The 20,240-nt window shown below is 56.5% G+C and overlaps 3 protein-coding genes across 4 annotated transcripts; all 3 read left to right on the top strand.

Annotated features, from left to right (window-relative positions):
* The first annotated feature begins 5,055 nt into the window (after positions 1–5,055).
* On the top strand, positions 5,056–7,168 carry C1QA (complement C1q A chain). The gene is made up of 3 exons (XM_064730603.1): positions 5,056–5,197; positions 5,896–6,066; positions 6,189–7,168. Exons 2-3 carry the CDS (start codon positions 5,904–5,906, stop codon positions 6,755–6,757), a joined length of 732 nt encoding a protein of 243 aa, XP_064586673.1. The 5' UTR covers positions 5,056–5,197; positions 5,896–5,903; the 3' UTR covers positions 6,758–7,168.
* Positions 7,169–8,165: 997 nt separating this feature from the next.
* C1QC (complement C1q C chain) lies at positions 8,166–10,281 on the top strand. 2 transcript variants are annotated; one of them, XM_064730587.1, is made up of 3 exons: positions 8,166–8,301; positions 8,931–9,120; positions 9,334–10,281. In XM_064730587.1, the coding sequence occupies exons 2-3, from the start codon at positions 8,940–8,942 to the stop codon at positions 9,885–9,887; spliced, it is 735 nt and encodes a 244-aa protein (XP_064586657.1). In that variant the 5' UTR covers positions 8,166–8,301; positions 8,931–8,939; the 3' UTR covers positions 9,888–10,281. The 2 variants fall into 2 exon arrangements, with proteins under 2 accessions (XP_064586657.1, XP_064586656.1); XM_064730586.1 differs by lacking the exon at positions 8,166–8,301 and having other exon boundaries at positions 8,922–9,120.
* Positions 10,282–11,206: 925 nt separating this feature from the next.
* C1QB (complement C1q B chain) lies at positions 11,207–14,887 on the top strand. The gene is made up of 3 exons (XM_064730549.1): positions 11,207–11,315; positions 12,516–12,675; positions 12,986–14,887. The coding sequence occupies exons 1-3, from the start codon at positions 11,298–11,300 to the stop codon at positions 13,552–13,554; spliced, it is 747 nt and encodes a 248-aa protein (XP_064586619.1). The 5' UTR covers positions 11,207–11,297; the 3' UTR covers positions 13,555–14,887.
* The last annotated feature ends 5,353 nt before the right edge of the window (positions 14,888–20,240 follow it).

Here is a 20,240-nt window from a genome sequence, read left to right as displayed (position 1 = left end):
CTCGAAGTGCCATTTTTACAAGGCAACAACAACAACAACAACATCCCAATACTTGTCCTTCCTTTCCCTTTTGATTTTATGGAATAGTTGTGCCATGCACCAGGACCCTAAGGTCCTTTCTGCAGTTCTGCTGAGACCCACAGCACACTGCCTGTTGGACATCACTGCTCTCTGGCAGGACTTTGTTCCAGGTATACCCTGGCGTGGAAGGGTACAGGCTCTTCTCCCCTGATGTTGCAAAGATCCAGGCTGGCTCCCTGATCCCATCCCACCTGTGCCCACTGCCTGCAGGAAGGCCTAGGGCACTTTGATCTCTTATTTACATGGTGTGATCTTTCTTACTGACCTTAGGAGGGACAGAATCTCATCCTGGATGCATCCATTGACTTTTGATGGAGGTGGGAAGATGCCAAACATGATCCATGGTGGCAATCAAATCACTATTCTGTGCTAGAGTCCTGAGGCTGTAATCCTGAAAACACTTTCCCCATGCTGGGCTCTTCAGAGAGCAGTGTGAGCAGCCTTTGGTCCCCAGCCAGGCCCTGCATTCCCAAAAGCCTTTTGCTTCCTCCGCCCTTCTCCCCTGGGGAAGGAGCCAGGCCTGCCAGGACAGCCCAGCTCTGCAGGGCAGGGACTCCTGCTGCTCAACCTGGGGCTCCTGGAGTGTTGTCAGCACAGCTCAGGGCACCCTGCTCTGATACCATCTTATTTATGGCACATCCTTCCTGTCTTCTCCCTGCTATTATTGCCTGAAATGCTGTAATTTAGATTCCGGCTGTGTTTGATTGCAAACTCCCCCAATCTACAAATTTCAGTGACAAGCACTAGAGCAGCTCATTTACATGCCAAAGTGATCAATCTGGAACTGCTTGTTACACCAGAGAATAAATAAATAACGGATACATTAAAGAATGGGGAACAATCAGCCAAATTAACCAATAGATGTCGAATAATGACAAGCCCTGACATCCTCAACAGGGAACAAGAGAGAGAGGGATGGGACCAGCTTTCCCAGCATTGCCCAGGGCTGCTGTGCACTCATCTATCTCTTCTTGTCCCATGAGCCAACAGAGATGTGCATCAATGACAGGAGACAGCCAGCAAGGGCTGGAGCCTGAAATCCTGGCACTTAAGCCGCATACCTGTGTTTCTTCCTCACACCTGCTCTGTGCAAGCATCCATCATAGGAATAACTCATCCCCTGGGACAGCAATTAAAAACATTTCAGACAAGTGGCAGTGTGCCACACAGTGTCACACAGGGTGGCAAGTGCCTCTGCTGCCCGATTTTCACCTGACATCTCATGAAATCCTTCCAGGGCACCATCTTTCTCCACAAGTCCCTGCCAGGACAATGGATCTAGGTGGGGGTCAGTTTCTTCTCCCAGGTAACAAGTGACAGGACAAGAGGAAATATTCTCAAATTGTACCAGGGGAGGTTTAGGCTGGATATTAGGGAAAGTTTTCACTGAAAGGGCTATCAGGCACTGGCACAACTGCCCAGGGCAGTGGTGGTGTCACCATCCTTGGAGGGATTTAAGAGATATGGATGTGGCTCTTGGGGGCCTGGTTCCGTGATGGACCTTGCATTAACCCAGTGCGTTAATATTTGGACTCCAAGATCTTAAAGGGCTTTTCCAAACTTTATGCTCCTGTAATTCTCTGATTCTATTTGGGACAGCCCAGCTCAACAGCTGCAACATCCATCTGCCTGGTTATTCAGGCACCATTAAGCCAGCAGTGGCTGCAGAAAGGTGGATGCTGTGAGCTGTCCTCACCTCCCAGTGGGTGCAGGTGGCTGACTGGGATGCTGGTGACTGGCAGCAGAGGGGTGTGTGCTACCTGCCAGCACTGCTGATCTCCACCATCCCTGCCTCCCATTCAGGACAGGTAAGTGCCAGCTGCCTGATTGATTCTCTGGCAGCTCCTGCCTGTCAGCTCGGCACCCCAGGGATGCCCAGCAGGGAAGGCAGCGCAGCAGCATCTCTCCCTGTTGTCTGCTGTCAGCAACTCCTTTGTGCCTGCAGGCACTGGAGACGGGGGGAGGCTGTGCAGGGGTCACTTCCCTTCCTCGAAGGGCTGCAGGGCTGGGGGGCACTGACCTGTCTCACCCGGCACCCTCAGCTGGGAAGGCAGCCAGAGAAGGAGCTGCCCCATGCTGAAAGGAGGAGGGGTGCTTTGCGTAAAAATCATCTGGAGCAGAGTTCCTGGGTGTGCAGTAGTGCCGAGAGGCCATAACAGGTGCTCTAAATCATGTGGATGCTCACCTGAGTGCTCAGGTTCCCCAAGTACCAAGGCACCATCCTCTTTGGGGATGATTTTGTGACACCTGGGGTTCTATGGAGCATCCTCTGGCTAGTCCAGGTAATCTCTGCATTGCACCTGGCCCCATTCCATGTCGTCTGGGGTCCCCTGATGGTGTCAGCTCCTGCTCCATGCTGGGGGCTGGCTCTGCTGGAGCTGCCCCACAGGCAGAGCCCAGCAGGGCCGTACGGGCCCCGCAACCCCCGCCACGGCCTAATCGCCCCCAAGCAAACCCCGCTCGTCTCCCCGTCCCAGGGAGCGCCAAACCGCCCCCAGCCCGGGGAAGGGGCTTTGGGTCCGCTGGGGAGATGGGTTATCCCGGCCCACGAGAGGCCGCAGGACCCCGGGCCCACTGCGGCCATCCCGCCGCGCTTAGGGCGGCGCCGGCGGTGGCACCGCGCTGGCCGAGGCAGCAGCGCCATCTCGCGGCGTGTCCCCTCGCTGCGGGCCCGCCGCAGCCCCACTCCCGGCGGGAGGGAACACCCTCAGAGTGCCGGGCCCGCCGCAGCCCCGCTCCCGGCGGAGAGAGCACCCTCGGGGTGCCGGGCTGGGCCTTCCAGCGCCTGCAGCTGCGGCCTGCAGAAGCCTCCGCGGTGGCGGCGTGCAGTGCTCGGGCTGGCTCCCTGCGGCCGGCACCTCTGGAGCCACGGCTGTCGCTGTCAGAGTCTCCCCATTGCCAGAGGGCAGGGTCAGATGGGGTGTTGGGGATAAATCCTTCTCTCTGACCGTGGAGAGGGCCTGGCTCAGGTTGCCCAGAGAAACTGTGGCTGCCCCATCCCTGGAAATGTCCCAGGCCAGGTTGGACATGAAAAGTGTCCTGGCCCACGTCAGGGGGTGGAACAAGATGAGCTTTAAGGTCCCATCTAACCCAAACCAGCCTGGGATGTCTCAGCTGCAGATCCAGAGGAGGAGGAGGAGAAGTTGCTCAGAGGATGGGAGAGGAAGGGTGGCTTGACCACAGCAACTCTGAAAGTCAAGTGAGTGAGACTAAACACTTCTCAGAAATCTCAAGGATGTGTGGGAGGGAACACCTGGACCAACACCAGCTTCCCGGAGATGCTGGAAACCCACAGCCAGCCCCTGTAATTGAGCATTTAAATGGGGTTAAGGGGACAGCAGAAGACAAAGGACACAGAGCATGAGGACACAGCCATCAATCAATCCTCGATGAAATGATGGAGTGCTCTAATTTGGGTTGTATATTAAGAAAGGCCAATAGGACAGAAATACAATTACTATCCAGAAACACCATTTGGCAGAGGTAGATCCTTTCAACTTACCTATCATCTTGTCTCGACATGGTTACAGGTTGAGTTGATAGGTGAACTCTGCTGATAAAATAAAATCACATTTTTTCTGGGCATATGATTTATTATGGGGTAACATTTTGATTTAAAATGTGTAACATATTGCATTAACCAGGCATCTAGTCAATGAATTAAAGACCAACTCAGTGACAGATCTTTGTTGGCAAGGGTCTCTGGACTGAGTTTTGGTCATTGCTTTTTTCAGCTGTTTTGGAAATGATGCAGCACCTCCCTTGGGAATGCAGGAAGCAAAAGGCAGAGAGGATAGGGGGTTTGTCAGCCCCCTGGACTTTGGAGTCACCCTAATCCTAGGTCTGCTTACCGTCCTCTTTCCTTGGATATCCTCCCCTGAGCCTCAGCTCCAGGCCAGGGCAGCTGCCACAGGACTCCTGAAAGGATACTCAAAGGAACATGGATGAGAAGCCCCCTCCTCACTGCCCACTGTGTTCCCCATGGGGAGGCCTGGGTGGTCCCCAGGGTCCCAAGGATGTTCACCTGCTACAGTCACTGTGGCACGTCCCATGCCCATGTGATGGGGCTTGGAGACTGGTGGCATTTTGGGGATCTTTTTCAGCAGAGCTGAATGTGCACCCCTGGACTCATTCCCTGCACTCAGTGATAGGAGGTGCTGGTGTTTCACCTTGAGGCCACACTCAGTTCCTGGGGTTGCCCAAATCTGGCTGGTGCAAGACACAGCTACCCAAAGGGAACTGAGGGCATCATCAGTGCCAGACACCCTCATCTTTTTCCACTCTACTCTAGACACCAGGTCCCCAAAGCACTGAAGTGAGAGCAGCGGGAAGGAGATTGTTGGACCACAGACTATCCTGAGCTGGAAGAAACCCCCAGGGATAATCAGTCCCACTCCTGGCCCTGCACAGACACTCCAGCAATCCCATCCTGAGCCTCAGAGCATTGGCCAAACACTCCTGGAGCTCTGGCAGCCTCGGGGCCATGCCTGTTCCCTGGGGAGAAGAACCCTCTGGGGGAAGAACCTTTCCCTAATATCCAACCAAAATACTCGAGGCCCAGCTGAGCCACACAGGCACTGATGATACTTTTGCTGGATCCTGCTCCATCCAAGTGCAGTGCCAAGGTGGGCATCTGGAGGGGTCAGCACCCAGCAGCACCATGACAAAGTGACAGACACGCTGCCCATCAGCCACAGCAGAAGCCTCCAAGGGTGATCTCCTGCCCTGAGCATCCCTTGGGTGGCTGTGACACCTGGTACTCCCATCACCTGTCCCCTCCTGCCATCTCAGCAGCCTGTGGGCATCCTCCAGTCGTGTTGCTTTGTTCCAAGTCACCACCAGCCCCTGCTGCTGGGCCAGGCTGGGCACCCAGTGGTGCTGCACTCTCCCTGACCAAGCTGTTTCCAGTAAAGCATGAGTCAAGCATGGAAAGGGGAACAAGTTTCTTTCTCTTAGAGAGAAAGTGAAACTCATCACATCCGTTCTCCAACCAGGCAAACTGCACTGCATGCAAGTTCATCCTTTCCACCCCTCTCTTCTTCCTCCCTACTCCCAGAGAAGAGCTTCCAGCAAGCAGAGCTGCTCACACTGCCCTGTCTTCAGCCTCTGCACCAAGGTAATTCACCACAAACAGCTGGGGACACTCTCCTCTTCTGCCACCACTTTCCAGTCCTTGCTCCCTGTCCTCCTTTGTTCTTCACTTCCCCTTCCACAAGGGTTTAAAGTAGAAAAACAGTGAGAAAATTATGTGGGGGGAAGAGGAATCTGCAGGGATCTGTCCTTGCTCTGTGTGATTGTGGACACCGCTGGGCTCTGCAGACTTGTCCCAGGCTGAGAACCTCAGATTTTGGGATAGATCCATGTCCTCTCTCCCAGCTCTGCATGTTGGAGGTTTGGGTATCATTTGCCCTTTTTCCCTTTCCCCTTTAGCACTGTTGTGTCTGCATCTTTTCCTCCCTTGTGCTCTCTATCCCATGGGGCCACTGCCCCACACAGCAGTGCTTCTCCCCCCAAACTGGAATAAACATCCTCTACAGGCATCTGAGGTGCCCCTACCCATGCCCAGGACATGCAGGAAAGAGTATATGCCATGCTGCATGTCCTGGGCTTTCCAATCCCAGAGCTCTGCCATGGGCATGCTGGAGATTTTCAGTGCCATCAGTGATTTCGGATCACACAGCCTCAAAACCCTTCCCTGCATGTGGTGTCTGGTTATCCATGCTGGACAATTCAGTAGATCTGTAGATGCATCTGATGAGGGCACCTGCGTATCTGGGTGTTTGCCTCCATCCCCAATTCATCCCTATGCTGTAGGAAGCAGGATGCACCCTGGATTCTTGCTGGCAGCCAGCGTCCTGGCAGCAGTGCTGGGCATGGCCCTGCTGGAGGACGGAGTCTGTAGGGCACCAGATGGCAAGAATGGCTCCCCTGGAGTCCCTGGCCGGGATGGGAGGCCAGGGCAGAAGGGTGACATGGGAGAGCCAGGTAAGAGGAAGCTGGGGATGTTGGGGGCCTGGAGCCTCTTGGTCAGAGCATCCCAGGCTGTGGGAGCAGCTCAGGAGATGCCAGATGGGCATGAACTCCTTCTCCTCCCCTCTTGTCCCCAGGGAGAGCAGCACTGAGCTTGAGCATCAAGGGATCCAAAGGGGATGCAGGCGAACCAGGGTATCCTGGCCTACCAGGCATGCGCGGCCCACCTGGCCGGCCAGGCCCTCCGGGGATGCCAGGGCTGCCAGGGCCACCGGGGCAGAAAGGGCAAGCTGGCAATGCTTTGGAGCACCCGCGTCCTGCCTTCTCCGCCTCCAGGCTGGCCCCGCCACGCGCAGGCACCACGGTGGTGTTCGACAGGATCATCACCAACGAGGAGAACTCCTACAACCCCCAGACCGGGAAGTTCACCTGCAGCATTCCCGGGCTCTATTACTTCAGCTTCCAGGTGGTGTCCAGCGGAGACCTGTGTCTGAGCATCACCAAGAACGGGCAGGGCGTGGTCAGCTTCTGCGACAACAACAGCCGCGGCATCCTGCAGGTGAACTCGGGCAGCAGCGTGCTCAGCCTGGCCAAGGGTGACCACGTGTCCCTGACCACCAACCCTGCCCAGGGCAGCTCCATTTACAGCGGCTCCGAGGCTGACAGCGTCTTCAGCGGGTTCCTGGTGTCCCCAGAGACAGCCTGAGGGATTCCCACAGCATCGTGGGGTGTCTGCCTGCCTGGCTGCTCCCCTCTGGGTGTGTGGGAGGCTTTAGTGCCACAGCACATGGGGATGGTTGCAGGCTGAGCATCCAGAAGTGTTCTGTGCTTTCCCAGTGTCACAACTGGCCAAGCTGTGGGTCACCACTGCAGCACTCACTTCCATGCTGAGCCTGCCTGCACTGTCCTGGAGGCTGTGCACTCTCATCCCTTTCTCTTCCTGGGCACTCAAGCTCCACTCCCAGTTGTCACCAGCTGTGGCTCTTTGCTCCTGAGTGGGAAATCACTGCCTGCTGCTTCTTCTGCTCCACTAACCACTGCAAAAGCCTTCCTGGCACTGGGACACATCCTGTCACAACCTCCCCATCAGTATAAATAAATGCTTCTTCTACCACTACTCCTTGGGTTTTCTTTTCTACTCATGCATCTTCCCCGAATCATCAATATCCTGGACCCCTTCCCAAGCTGCCAGGGAGGGAAGTGATTCCAGCTTGTCCCTGGCATTGCAAATGCAGAAGGACAGGGAGGAATGGACTGTCCAATCAGAGCTTACATTTCCAGGGAAGAATAAGAAACATCTGGGACGGGGCTATGTGTGTCCTTCTCTGCTGAGCCCAAGGTTACTGTCCTGCAGGGGAAAACACAGGCAGCAGATCCTGTACCTCACCCACAGGGTCCCAAGTTGGCACCCAGACTCTCCCAGGAAGGCAGAAGGCAGCTGTGGTCCTTTGGCATTACAGCAAGGAGGGACAGGGACATTGGGACACGGATGGGGTTGTGGGGTGATGGTGGTGGAGCTGCCATCAGATGCCATCCCCTGGGACTGCTCCTCATGGGAGCTGCTCCATAAACACTGGGCACTCAAATATCCCCATTCCTGGAGCAATGAGGAGGAGGCTCCGTCACCTGCAGGGTGCAACACCCCAGTGAGGGATCTTGGGGCCTCACTGAGTCCAGCACCCAGCAGAACCTAGTGGGGCATGGGGAAGGGTGCAGATCAGAAACTCTCAAAGGGAAGCATCTTCCAGTCCCATTTAGGGGTGCAGCATCTTCCATGAGAGCCAGGCAGTGACTGTGCAGCAGCCCCTCAGTGCCACAGGCATCTCCAGCCCACTGGAGCTGGCCTGAGGCTCTGCTCCCAAGCTGCCCTTCTGCTCAGAAAAAAGGGAAGTAAGAGGGAAAGCAGGGGATCTGGGGCGGGCTATTCCCTGCACTGGGGAGTTGTGCCACATCTCTTTGAGCTGTGCCCCACCTCTTTCCTTGCAGCCCTTCCTGTTGCAGTGGCACCAGTACAGGTTTCGCTGGAGAGCCAAGAAAGTGCTGTCTCAGCAGAAAGCATCAGGCAGGAGGATGTGAAATTTGGCTGGGAACTGCTCGGGTTCCGTGTTTACGAGGGCCCTTTACCCTTTCCTAACTCTGTGACTTCCTCCGTGAGGGTGTCGGGGAGCCGCGCCCACCGTGCTGTGCTGGCAGTGACCACGCACCCAGCGGGACCAGCAACCTGGCATCCCTGCCCTGTCCCCACCAGAGGTAAGAGGTGCTGCAGGGTCCCTCTCTCGAGGGTGGGACTGGGGCTCCAGGAGCATGGCACACTGCTGGAGGGGGCGAGAATGAGAGGAGGATGTGGAAGAGAGAGGAGGAGGAGGAGAGGACGAAGGCAGAGGCACTGATGGGCTGCGCGCATGTGGTGGAGACAGCGTGGACCAGCTGATGGACAGAGCTAGGACAGTCAGGCTGCTGCTGGAGGAGGAGGGAGGTCAGGTGTGTGCAGGGAGTTCCAGCCTCAGTGCAGCACGGGGTGACAGTCTGCAGTGGTGTGTGCATCTCCAGGGTTTGGGGACACTGCACGCAGAGGGCTGGGGGCTGGCCATGGGCTTGGGGCTGGCCACGGGTACCTCAGACCTCATGGCTCCATCCAGACTGAAAGTCCAACTCACACTGTGCCATCGGGGGCTGCCCTGGGGTTGGAGATGAGCCTGGGGCCCATCTCCACATATCCACCTCCCCACTGCCCTGCAGTGTGTATAGGTGGGACATTGAGGACACACGCAAGGCATCCAAGTGTTGTTGGTATATCCAGGCTCCTTTTCTCCATGTCCTGCAAGCCACGCTGCTGTGACCCCTCACTCCAGCCCTTTCTTTCACTTTCCATGCTACAGAACAGCAAAATGGAGAAGAGATTCTGGGAGCAGCTCTATCTGGCCCTCACCCTCCTCCTCCTGAATGTGGGCTCTGCTGTGACTGTAGAGGACCCTCACAGCTGCTATGGAGCTCCAGGCCTGCCAGGCATGCCGGGTATACCAGGCAGGGATGGCCGGGATGGACTGAAGGGAGCCAAAGGGGAGCCAGGTGAGTGAGCAAAGAGGGAAACCACATGGGCTCTTGCAGGGCTGCACTGAGTCCTCAATGGCTGGTCTGCCTGGGTTTGCAGGATGTGGAGAGCATCCTCTGTAGTCAGGTGGAAGAGGCAACAGCACTCTCCTGCCTAAGGGGAAGGGGCTAGAGAAGCCTCTCCCCACATCCTGCCATTGACACTCCCTTTCACTCCCCACCATCCCACAGGTATCCCAGCTTCTACAGAGCTAGGGCCCAAGGGCATGAAAGGGTCACCAGGCCCCCCTGGCCCTCCAGGCAAGCCTGGCCCCCCTGGGGCCCCTGGTCCAATGGGTATCCCTGGGGTGGCAGGCCATGCTGGCCCCCCGGGAATGCCAGGCACCTCCATGCAGAAGCTGCAGTCAGCATTCTCAGTGACCAGGCAGACCAGCCAGTACCCCTTGAAGAACGTCCCCGTGGTTTTCAACAATGTCATCACCAACACCAACGACGACTACAACATTGCCACGGGCAAGTTCACCTGCAGGCTCCCCGGGGTCTACTACTTCGTCTTCCACAGCTCCCACACAGCCAACCTCTGCGTCATCCTGCACAAAAACGAGAGGAGGATGGCCAGCTTCTGCGACCACAAGACCAACGCGGTGCAGGTCAGCTCAGGGGGGACGCTGCTCCACCTGGCTGCTGCCGACGAGGTCTGGCTGGGAGTGAACGACTACAATGGCATGGTGGGCATTGCCAACTCCGACAGCATCTTCTCAGGCTTCCTGCTCTTCCCAGACTAGAGCATCAGCAGAGCTCACCCCAGCACCCCAGCGCCTTCTACCTGCCCTGAACTCACTGCTCACTGCTGGGCTCCTCCTGACGCTCCCAGTTTCTCTGCAGGGAGGGCATCAAGTCCAGCAGCCAGACCCCCCCTCAGTCTGGGGGCTGAGCCCTGGTAGCTGCTGCACAGGGGGAACAGGAACATCTGCAACATCTGCCCCCAGAGTGATGGTGCTGAGCTCCTGGTCCTGCTGGCACTGCCATGTGCATCCCCCCTGCTAACCCCACATTGCCTCAGAGGTCTCCCTGCATTTTTCCCCTCCCCACCTGGGCTGCCTCAGGTTCAGCAGGTTGCAGCAGCCCCTTTGCCGTGACCTGGCTGTGTAAAGTGTCAATAAAATGTTCCTCAGTGCACCTGGTGTAGTGTGTTGTTTCCTCCATGTGGTGTGCACAAATGTGCACGCGACACCTGGCCATCTGTGTGGCATCAGCATGTCCCCAAGGCTCACCAGCATCAGAGACCACCACACCCCACCCACACCTGGCTTTGCACAGGGGATGGGACCCCTGGCTGCTGCAGGAACAGGATGGTTCCTATGTCCCCACACAGCCCCTATCAAGAGGGCACCAAGACTCGTCCAAGCAGAACCCTGATATTCCCCTTCTCTCCAAAGCTCTACAGGGGCACAGACTGCAAAGGAAACCCCAACACCATAGCTGGGACATCCCTGGGGTCCCTACCAGGATGGGGCAGGGGAAGCACTCTGGCTTTCCTGTGCCAAACCAAAGGAGCTGGTGGTTGTGGAGGACACAGAGCCCACCAAAACCCAGCAGGGATTTCTCCTGGTGTCACACATTGAAGGGTGGAACAAGGCAGTCTCCTTTCCAAACGTCTTGTACTTCACTTCCACAAGGCAGTAGCCAAAGCAGGGAATGCTTTTCCCACAGGGCAGAATCACTTCCCATGCACAGAATTTAGAGGGGCACGGACTCAAGGTGATGGATGCTGAGACCCTGCAGCCTCCCCCGGGCCTGCAGAGCTGGAAGCACATGGAGCAGCCTGAGGGGTGCTGCCTGAGGGGTGCTGCTGCATGCACATTTCTGCAGCTCTGTTGGGTTACCTTAAACTCATCTGGAGTTCCAAAGAGTATTGCTCATAGCAAACACCCCTGAGCAGGACCCAGGGATCCTGCAGGGCAGAGCAGTGGCTGGAGGGGCTCAGGGTGCTATTTGGGGATGGCTTGTCCTGCTCAGCTGACAACAGCATTTGTGGAGGATCTGAAACTGCCACAGAAAAAGGACGGGAGCTAAAGATAAAAAGGGGATGTGTCCCAGATCCTTTCACAATAGCCCTTGCAGGAAACTTCTGCTTCTCTTCTCGGGCATTTCTGAGCAGGACACTGGGGTGTCCTGCTCCATCTCCCCACCTGATGAACAGGACGCTCAAGGTAAGCGCAAGACTGAGCCCAAGGTTTCCCCACAGGCAAAAGCACGTGGGGGACCCAACTCTGGCAGGGTGACAGTCACCTGCATTGCTGGCACTTCCCTGTGGCCTGGGGCAGAGAGAAACTGGGGGTGGAGGTGCTGGGCTGGGGGTGGTGGAGGGCCCTGATGGACCCCTCCTGCTCCACCTGGAAGAAGGAAAACATAAAAGCAGAGATGGCAGAGTTCCAGAAGGTTATCAGGGACTGAAAGGTGCATCAGTCTGAAAGGTGCCCTGGGGGTGCTCTCCTGCCTTGAGAAGCTCTTGTCTTCTGATGGCTGGGAGCCTATGGATCAGTCTTTGTTCCTGCTGGAGCCTGTGGATCAGTCTTTTTTCCTGCTGCACCCAATTCAGAACGGCTGTGGCTGAAGGATCCAACTCACCAATCTTTTGTCCTGCTGGCACCAGAGTTTCAGCACTGGGAAAATCCAGCTGGGATGGGGGAGTTGTGACTGGGGTGCTGTGATGTCCAGATCCAGCCCCCAAATGCCCAGTGCTTATCCACATGCACCCACACCAGGATCTGGGGGAAGGAGCTGGGCAGGAAGGGCAGGAGGAAGGTCAGACCCCAGGCATGGAAGCCCAGGTAACTGTCCCATGAGGCTTGTTAGATACAGAAATGCCTCTGGCATTGAGCAGCTGTGTGGCAGGTCACAAGGGGAACCTGTGGGATGGAGGAGGGAGGTTTGGGGGCTCATTGCCATCTTCAAGGACTGGCACTGTCCCTCAGACATGCTGGTGGAAGGCATGGCCTGTTCCTTGCAGATGACAAAACTGCTGTGGTTGGGTAAGGGTTTTGCCCTGCAAGTATGGTCCTGAGATGAGATGGGGAATTTCTCCTGCAAGGCAGCAGCATGGCCACGTTGGACGTCAGATCTCTGAGATAACCTGTCCCAAATATTCATGTGGCTGAAGCTGTGGGCATTTGGAAACTGGGGATTTAAGAATGACAAGAGACTGCAAACCCTGCCTGGCCCAGGGGTTATGGTTCTTTGCTCCAGGGCCAGCAGGAGAGTGAATTTGGCTCTGCAGTAGGATGTTTTCCCTCCCTGATTGTATTACCTAGACTTGCTTGCAGTCACCATCTTTCAGAGCAGCTCAGAGTGCCTTCCCCAGCCCTCCCACCACCCAGAAAAGCCCCCAACACTGTTCCATGCTCCCACAGATGTGGATCATGTGGGCTATGCTGCTCTGCCTGGCTGGAGGGCAGCCTGCCAGTGCCACGCTCTGCAGGACCTATGGCACCATCCCAGGCATCCCAGGATTACCAGGACAGCCTGGCAGCGATGGCAGGGATGGGGAGAACGGCCCAAAGGGTGAGCAAGGTAAGGAAGAGGCTGCAGGTGGGTAAAACACTGTCTTGTGACTGCCAAGAGCAGAGAAAGATAGTGCTAGGCACATGGTCCTGGGAAAGCAACCCATTTCCACCAGTTCTTTGAGGTCTTGTCAGGTGGGGATGATGGAGCACCCCAAGGAACCTGGGGAAGGAGGGGGATGACAGCAAGGTGTGTCCCACCTGCCTGTTGGGCAGGGTCTCCATTGGCCCACACCCAGCACAGGTTTCCTTGCTCGTGCTCCCTCTCTGCAGACAAATGGGGCTTGGCTGTGACCACAATGACTCTTCCTCTTTCCTAGGACCCTCTGGCCAGAGTGAAGAATGGAGAGGGGAGTGGGGAGTCCCAGGAGCACCGGGACAGCCTGGGAAGGTCGGTCCCATTGGCATGCCAGGTATAGAGGGCTTACCAGGTATCGTGGGACCGCCTGGCCCTGTGGGAGAACCTGGTGACTACAAGGTCACCTTCAAGTCCGGGTTCTCGGCTGCCAGGATCATGAGCTCCTACCCGCGCCGGGAGCAGCCCATCCGCTTCGAGCGCGTGCTCACCAACGAGCAGGGCCACTACGAGAACCGCTACGGCCGCTTCACCTGCCGCGTGCCCGGCACCTACTACTTCACCTACCACGTCACCTCCCGCGGCAACCTGTGCCTCAACATCAAAAAGGGCCAGGGTGGCAGCAGGGGCGAGAGGGTTGTCACCTTCTGTGACTACGTGCATAACAGTTTCCAGGTCACCACGGGTGGCGTGGTCCTCAAGATGGCCATGAATGAGTCTGTCTGGCTGGAACCAACAGAGAAGAACTCCTTGGTGGGGCTGGAAGGGTCTGACAGCATCTTCTCTGGCTTCATCATCTTCCCTGAGGCTTAGCCCACTGGAGATGTGTCTGTGGCCAATCTCTGCAGTCCCTGCAGTGCTGAGGACTCCCCTGGAAACTCTTTGCTCCCAAACTGGTGCTTGAAGCACACTGCTGCCATTCTTGCACAATAAATGACAGTTCTTTGCACTATTGGTCCCTTTCTGGATAGGATTTGCCTTTTTCCTCACAAATAATTTTCACACAATCAGGGTACTGGTTCTTGCCCTCTTGGGTGCAGCCCAGGCTCATTAGCATCTCATTGCTGCTGAGAACAGCCAGACAAGTCATGCAGTTCCTGCTGCAGACCAGGGCAAGTATCTCTGTCCAGAGCCACCCAAAGGGTCCCAGCCCACGGTTAGGAAAACATGGAGAGGCAGCTCAGCCTTTAGCAGGGGGCAGGGCAATAACAGAGTGGGAAAACTGGGGCCACTGGATGCTGGTGGTAGGTGGGGAGATGCTGGAGGTGGTGCTGTACTGGAGAGTCCTGGTAGTGGCAAGATCTGGGGACACCAACCTCTCTCAGACTTTTTTTGGGGGGTGGTGGTAGTGACAGGAGTACCCACAGAAGATTGTCAAAGCTTGTGACAAGGCAGGGTAGGTCAGCATGGGCCAAACAACTAGATGCCGTGATGGGGGTGGTGTGGAGAAGACCCCCACTACAGCCTCCAAACCCCAGCACAGAACTGTTCTCCACGTCCTGGAGCACAGCCAAGCCCTCCCAGCCTGCTCCTTTCAACAGCAGAGCTGTGGACCCAGGAATTATCAGATGAATTAAAGCTGAGGAGCCCGGGGACAGCCCTGGCCCTGGGGCAGGTGACAACCTGTGTGGGTGGGCTGCCTGCAGCCCCCAGCCCATCTCGTGGGCCTGGACAGGAACATTCAGGAATTTTTGTGGAAGTGTGGGATTTGAAAGGGTCTGGATGGAAAGGATGATGATAAAAGGTCTTGGGGAGGTGAGTGTGCCATGGGCAGATTTCATGGAGCGTCACCCCTGAGGTCTCCAGGTTGGTTGTTGTCACAGACATCTTTTGTGAAAAAACCTTTCTTGGGATTTTTCTCCCTTCTGAGAAGCTGTAGCCTCAGCAACAAAGTGTAAACAATGGTTATCTGCTGCTGTGGAATGCAACAGGTGGATCCATGATTGGTCTCCTGTGGATGCTTGGATTTACTGACCACTCACGGCAGAGATGTTCTCGCTCTCTGCTGAGACACAGACCTTTGTTATCATTCTTTTTTATTCTTAGCTTAGCTAGCCTTCTGAGAACTTTTCTTCTATTTCTTTTAGTATAGTTATAATGTAGTCTATATATCATAAAATAATAAATCAAGCCTTCTGAACATGAAGTCAACATTCTCGCCTCTCTCTTCATCCTGCAACCCTTGTGACCACTGTCACAGTTTGTGAGTCCGGGCCCCCAGCTCTGGGCTGCTCGGGTGTCAGCGCAGGACAGTGCCCGAGGCTGTTGTGACCGGCTCGAGGGCTCCTGTCTGGGGCCATTTGCCGGCAGGTGGCACTGGAGACTGGCTCAGCCCTCGCCTGGCAGGGACAGCATCCTCGGGCACAGCTGCGAGCCACGGGCAGAGCCCGCGAGGGCTGGCAGGAGGCAGGGGCAGGACTAGCTCGGTTCATTCTTCCCCTTCTTCTTCTTCTTCTTCTTCTTCTTCTTCTTCTTCTTCTTCTTCTTCTTCTTCTTCTCCTCCTCTTCCTCCTCCTCCTCCTCCTCACCTCGCAGCTTTATCCTTCCTGCAGCAGAATCTGTGCCTTCTGTCCCCGGGTGCAGCAATGCGTGTCCCCAGGCTCTGCTGCTCTCAGAAGGTCCGAGCACACGTGTTGGGTGTTGTGTTCTGAGGTTCCCCTGTGCCAGAGCACTGGATGGCCTTTACAGTGCAGCCCCCAGATCCAGGTGTTTCACAGCTGGAGATGCAGCATCACAAATAAAACTGAGCTGGGCAAGGCAAGTGGGGGAAAAGAGCGGGTGTTTGACACCCAAAAGAGGGCTGGGAGCATACACTGCCTGAGCCTCCTGAGCCCTCAGCAGGTAGGAGACACTGTACCAAGGAACAGAGATACACTGGAGGTCAGGGCTGCCATTCCAAGAGCCCTGAAGGCTGGGAAATGAGCTGGCAGAAGCCCACTGATATTTGATGGAGACAAATGCAAAGTTCTTTTTCTGGCATGGGACAATCCCATGTCAGAGGACAAGCACTGGCAGCAGAAAACTCTGTAAGAAGGGACCTGGGTTGTTGTTAGCCACCAAGGTGAAGCTTTCTGCCTTTCCAGGTAATAGATATAATAATTTTTGATTTTTGAAAAGGTGTAAGGACAAAAGCTGATTATTTTAAAAAGAGATGTCTGACCGCTATGAGCCAAAAGGGTTCTGAGGGCTTGGCTGTGCCTGGGGTAAGTCAGAGGGCAGTGCAGGTACCAGCAGCTGCAAGTGCAGCTCACGGTGCTCACACAGCTGGGAAACAGAGGTGCAGAGGAAATTGCTGCCCAGAGATGCAGAGGGAATTGCTGCCCACAGGTGCAGAGGGCATCGTTTCCTCCCATGGGTCTCAGCCAGCACCCAGCAATGCCACCTCTGGCAGTGGCCCCATTAGATGGCAGCTCCCCTGAGGCTGCCACTAGACTCGCACCCCCTGGGTATCCAAAATGGATGAGGACAGGGGCCCAGAGGGTGCTGGAGCTGTTGTTGGTCCATACAACACCACCCTTCAGTCCTTCCCAGGCAGCTCAAGGGGGGCAGCACGTATCTGACCCTGTAGGGAGCCCCAAAGCCGCAGCCTGCACCCCCTCAGCTGGAGAGGTCCCTTCCTCTGAAGCTGTTACAGCACTCACTGAGGCCAGAGGCAGAGTGTCCCTTGCCATGGCTCCTGCACAGGAGCTGGCATTGCTTCCCCTGTGTGCAGCAATCAGTCCCTGCCGAGCCCCTGTGCTGCTCAGGGCACTGTGGGAAAACACAAACGCACCTGGGTTGGTGCTGAGCTGCCAGTCCCACCTGTCCTGCCTGCTGTTCCCAGAGCAGCAGGACCAGCCTTGCCCTGCTCCTGAATCTCCTGCCCTGCTCTTCGCTCTGGGATGCATTATTCCATGGAAACAGGGCAATCTTGGAACAACACAACATTAACAGGAGAGCTGGAGAGAAACTGTGTGGGGGCAGGTGCTGTGGGTGGTAAGGGTGGGCCAGGGCAGCCCCACAGCCACTGGCACTCAGAAAAGGGCCAATTTGTATAATTAATTAATTCCTTACACCTTCCCCATGGGTGCCTGAGCCCAGGGCTTCAACCTGGCATGGCTGCATGGGGGAATAAACCTGCAGGGTCTGTCCCCACCCTGGGGCTCTGGGCACGCTCCTGCTTGTGCTCTGTGTGTGCACACCCAGCCCTGTGTGGTCCCCCCTGTCCCTGCACACTCCCTGTGCTCTGTGTGTGCTCCGAGCTGTCCCCTGACACGTTCTGCTCCTTGTCACTCCCTTTGGGGTTTCCTTTCAAGGCAGCTGCAGTCCCTCCCCAGGGCCCAGCCCCAGCCCTTCCTCACCAGGGTGCTGTGACCCTCAGGCCACCACCAGGGCAGGGCTGAGGCCCCAGCAGGTGCTGAGGCTGGGGCAGGAGGTGTTTCCAGGTGACTTCAGGAGCTTTGTGGATGTCAGTGTTTTGCCAAGAAGCGTGGGGGGCTTTGTTGGTGTTGGAGGCCCCTTGAGCGGGACAGGGAGGGAACTAGGAGCACAGCTGTGGGCAAAGGCACCAGCAGAGCTCTCAGGGAGTTAAAATCTCCCTGCTCCCTGGCACAGAGCAATAGGAGCCAGCAAGAAAATCACATGGAGGATTCTCCTGCGTTATCTAACTGGGGTTTGGAGGTTTTCCCTGTGCCAAAGCTCCAGTCTTGGCATAAGCAGGACTCTGACAGAATCCAGTGTGGAAATCGGTGTGCCTGTCAGCGTTCATGGAGACGAAGCTGGGCTGGAGGAATCAAAGTACAGCCATGCTGTTTGTCAGTGGGATGGGGTTGCAGTAGGCCATTTGTCTCGGTGCAGGGAAGGCTCGAGACTTCCAATATGAGTGTTCAGCAAGCTCTGTTTATTGAAGAGAGCATCAGACACGTATACAGCAAGCAATAAGCTCATGAATATTCTATAATTTACACTGTCTATTAGCTACACTACAACATCAGCTCTTTTTCATTCTTTAAAAGTTACATCTCTCTTTTCTCATATCTCTTTCACTATTTGTTATCGTACTCCAGCTAAGCTCAAAGACACGCTATCTTGCAAGTGCAAGACTTAGAATTAGCCACAGCCTTATACTTTTCTAATTCTTAGTTACTCTCCCAACAGGATGGAGCCAGGGATGTCAATGCCATGGTGTGATCTAACATCACCAGCAAACATGATGGAGATTGCAGAAGTGTTGCTGTGTTTGCACTGAGCCCAGGAGTTCCCAGTACCTGCTATAACCAAGGAAGAGCCCTTCCTACACCATCCTTGTTTGGTTTTGGTCCTTGCTGGCAGGACCAGCCACAGCCAGGCAGCCCCACAGGGCCTTCTGGGTCAGCTTCCCATGCCAGCCCCTCCAAACAGCTCCTGTGCCATGGAGCTGGTGCCACTGCTCCTCAGTGCAGGGAGGCTCTGCCCTTCCCTGCAGCTCCCTCCTGAACAGCCCTGAGTGCTTCCTTCCCTTCAGTTCTGCTGCCAGGCTGTGGCTGCTCTCCACCATCTCCTCTGCCCTTGGGCCAGGTTGTGGAGTGAAATATTGGGGTTTTTTTTGTGTGTTCTTCCTTCCCTCCCCTTCTCCAAACCATAATATCAATCAGGAGCTATCTGGGAATCCCTGTGTGGGTTCAGTGCTGTGCCAAGGTGCTGGAATGCTCTGGGCAGAGGCATTGCTGGGACAGGGCACTGGGTTGTGCCTGCTGGGATGTCACAGGCATCACAGCAGGACACAGCAGCTTTGGTGGCCACTGAGGTCACACAGGTGACAGGAGCTCCCTGCTTGGGTCCCCTTGGGTGCACTGGTTCCACTGGAGGGTGGTCCCAGCCCCAGGGAGACTCCTGGAGAGTTTGATACAGCAGAAACCAGTCTGGGATAGGGAAGGGAGATCAGACATCAGCTCCCACCCCAAATCTCACTTCAGGGCTGCTGTTAAGTTTGTTCCCCCATCCTCACCCTTGGATTTGCGTGGGAAGGAGCAATTTCTTCTTTTGCCTGGAGCTACACAGCCTGGCTTATCTTCCACTTAGAGGCGCCCAGGGAATTCCTGCTTTTCCTGGCTCTCTGCAGGGACAGGGAGCCGGGAGGCTTTGTGCTGGCTGGCCACCAAGGAGTTAAATCCCAGCCCTTTTTTCCTGCTCTGCCTCCTTATGAGGAACAGCCTTCGCGGGGCTGCAGAAAGGCTCTTTCTTTCCCCAGCAGATCTCTGGGAATGAAAAGTCTGTGTTCCAGATATTAAATTACTCATAAAATAGTTGGCGTGTCCCCGAGGCGGCTCCGCACCCCCCAGCCCCCGCCGCCGCTCTGACGGGCTGCTGATGTGCATCTGCATGTCACCTCCCGCTACAAGGTCAATCTCTCCAATTTAAAGCAGCAGCGTTGGAAAGCAAACCAGATTTCAGCCGGAATTAGCTTCAAATGGAGCATTCAGGGGACTCGTGCTGGGAGGGGAGCGCAGGAGAGGAAAGAACCGGGGTGGGGTGGGGGCGATCCCGCGGCTGCAGCCCCGAGGGGGAACCCCACGGACCCCGGGCTGGATCGAGGGGATGGGGTGGGATGGGATGGGATGGGATGGGATGGGATGGGATGGGATGGGATGGGATGGGATGCTGCCAGGGCTGGACCGGGGGGCAGAGATGCTCCTGGGGCTGGGTCTGGAGGCGTAGGAATGCTGCCTGGGGATGAGCCCCGGGAATGAGCCCCGGGAATGCTGTCTGGGGATGCTGCCGGGGATTCCCGATGCTGCGGAGAGCGGTGGATGCAGGCGGGGATGGGAGGAAGGGCTCAATCCCTGCTGTCGCAGCTTTGGCAGCCTCGGCAGGTGCCCCGGGTGTCGGGGACACCCCCGGACAGCCCCCCTGGTGCCCCGGGCTGGCTGGGGTGCAGGGCAGGGCGGCGGGGCCGAGGTTTCCATGGGGATATGCGGGATGAGAAGCCCGGCCTGGTTCAGCTCCAGGCACGGATCGCCCGCACGTCGGGGCTCGGCTCCTTCCGCTCCGCTTCCCGCTGCCTCCCGCCCTCCTGCGCCCGGCTCCGAGCGGCAGCGCCCGGCACCGCCCGCGCAGCGGCGGGAGGGATGCGGAGGGGATGAGGAAGGGATGAGGAAGGGATGAGGAAGGGATGAGGAGGGGATGAGGAGGGGATGAGGAGGGGATGAGGAGGAGATGCGGGAAGGAATGCGGAGGGGATGCAGGACGGAAGGGTGACACCACAGCCTGGGCCTGCCTGGCCCCGTGCATGTCCTTAACCCCTTGGGGGATGCACGGCAGTGAACTCAGGTTTGTCCCCCAGCCATTCAGACCAGGAGCCATGCGGGATGCTCTGATGGGCTGAGGATCCTTTGTCACTCCGGGAATGCTCTGATGGGATTGGGATCCTCTGTCACCCTGGGAATGCTGTGCCAGGATGGGGATGCTTTGCCATGATGAGCATCCTCTGCTGTGATGCAGGACCAAACTCTTGGCAAAATCCCCAAACCAACGGCGAAGTT

Source organism: Zonotrichia leucophrys, chromosome 21 (genome assembly GCF_028769735.1).
Source record: "Zonotrichia leucophrys gambelii isolate GWCS_2022_RI chromosome 21, RI_Zleu_2.0, whole genome shotgun sequence".
Lineage (NCBI taxonomy): Eukaryota > Metazoa > Chordata > Aves > Passeriformes > Passerellidae > Zonotrichia > Zonotrichia leucophrys.
Note: the sequence above shows the minus strand (reverse complement) of the source record. Positions and strands in the feature narration are given on the sequence as shown.

Bases quoted from the DNA above. Each gene is read 5' to 3' on its own strand.
- C1QA (XM_064730603.1), top strand. From the start codon at position 5,904: ATGCACCCTGGATTCTTGCTGGCAGCCAGCGTCCTGGCAGCAGTGCTG. The intron at 6,067-6,188 runs GTAAGAGGAAGC...TCTTGTCCCCAG, and splicing joins GGGTGACATGGGAGAGCCAG to GGAGAGCAGCACTGAGCTTG.
- C1QB (XM_064730549.1), top strand. The intron at 12,676-12,985 runs GTAAGGAAGAGG...CCTCTTTCCTAG, and splicing joins CGGCCCAAAGGGTGAGCAAG to GACCCTCTGGCCAGAGTGAA.
- C1QC (XM_064730586.1), top strand. From the start codon at position 8,922: ATGCTACAGAACAGCAAAATGGAGAAGAGATTCTGGGAGCAGCTCTAT. The intron at 9,121-9,333 runs GTGAGTGAGCAA...ACCATCCCACAG, and splicing joins GGGAGCCAAAGGGGAGCCAG to GTATCCCAGCTTCTACAGAG.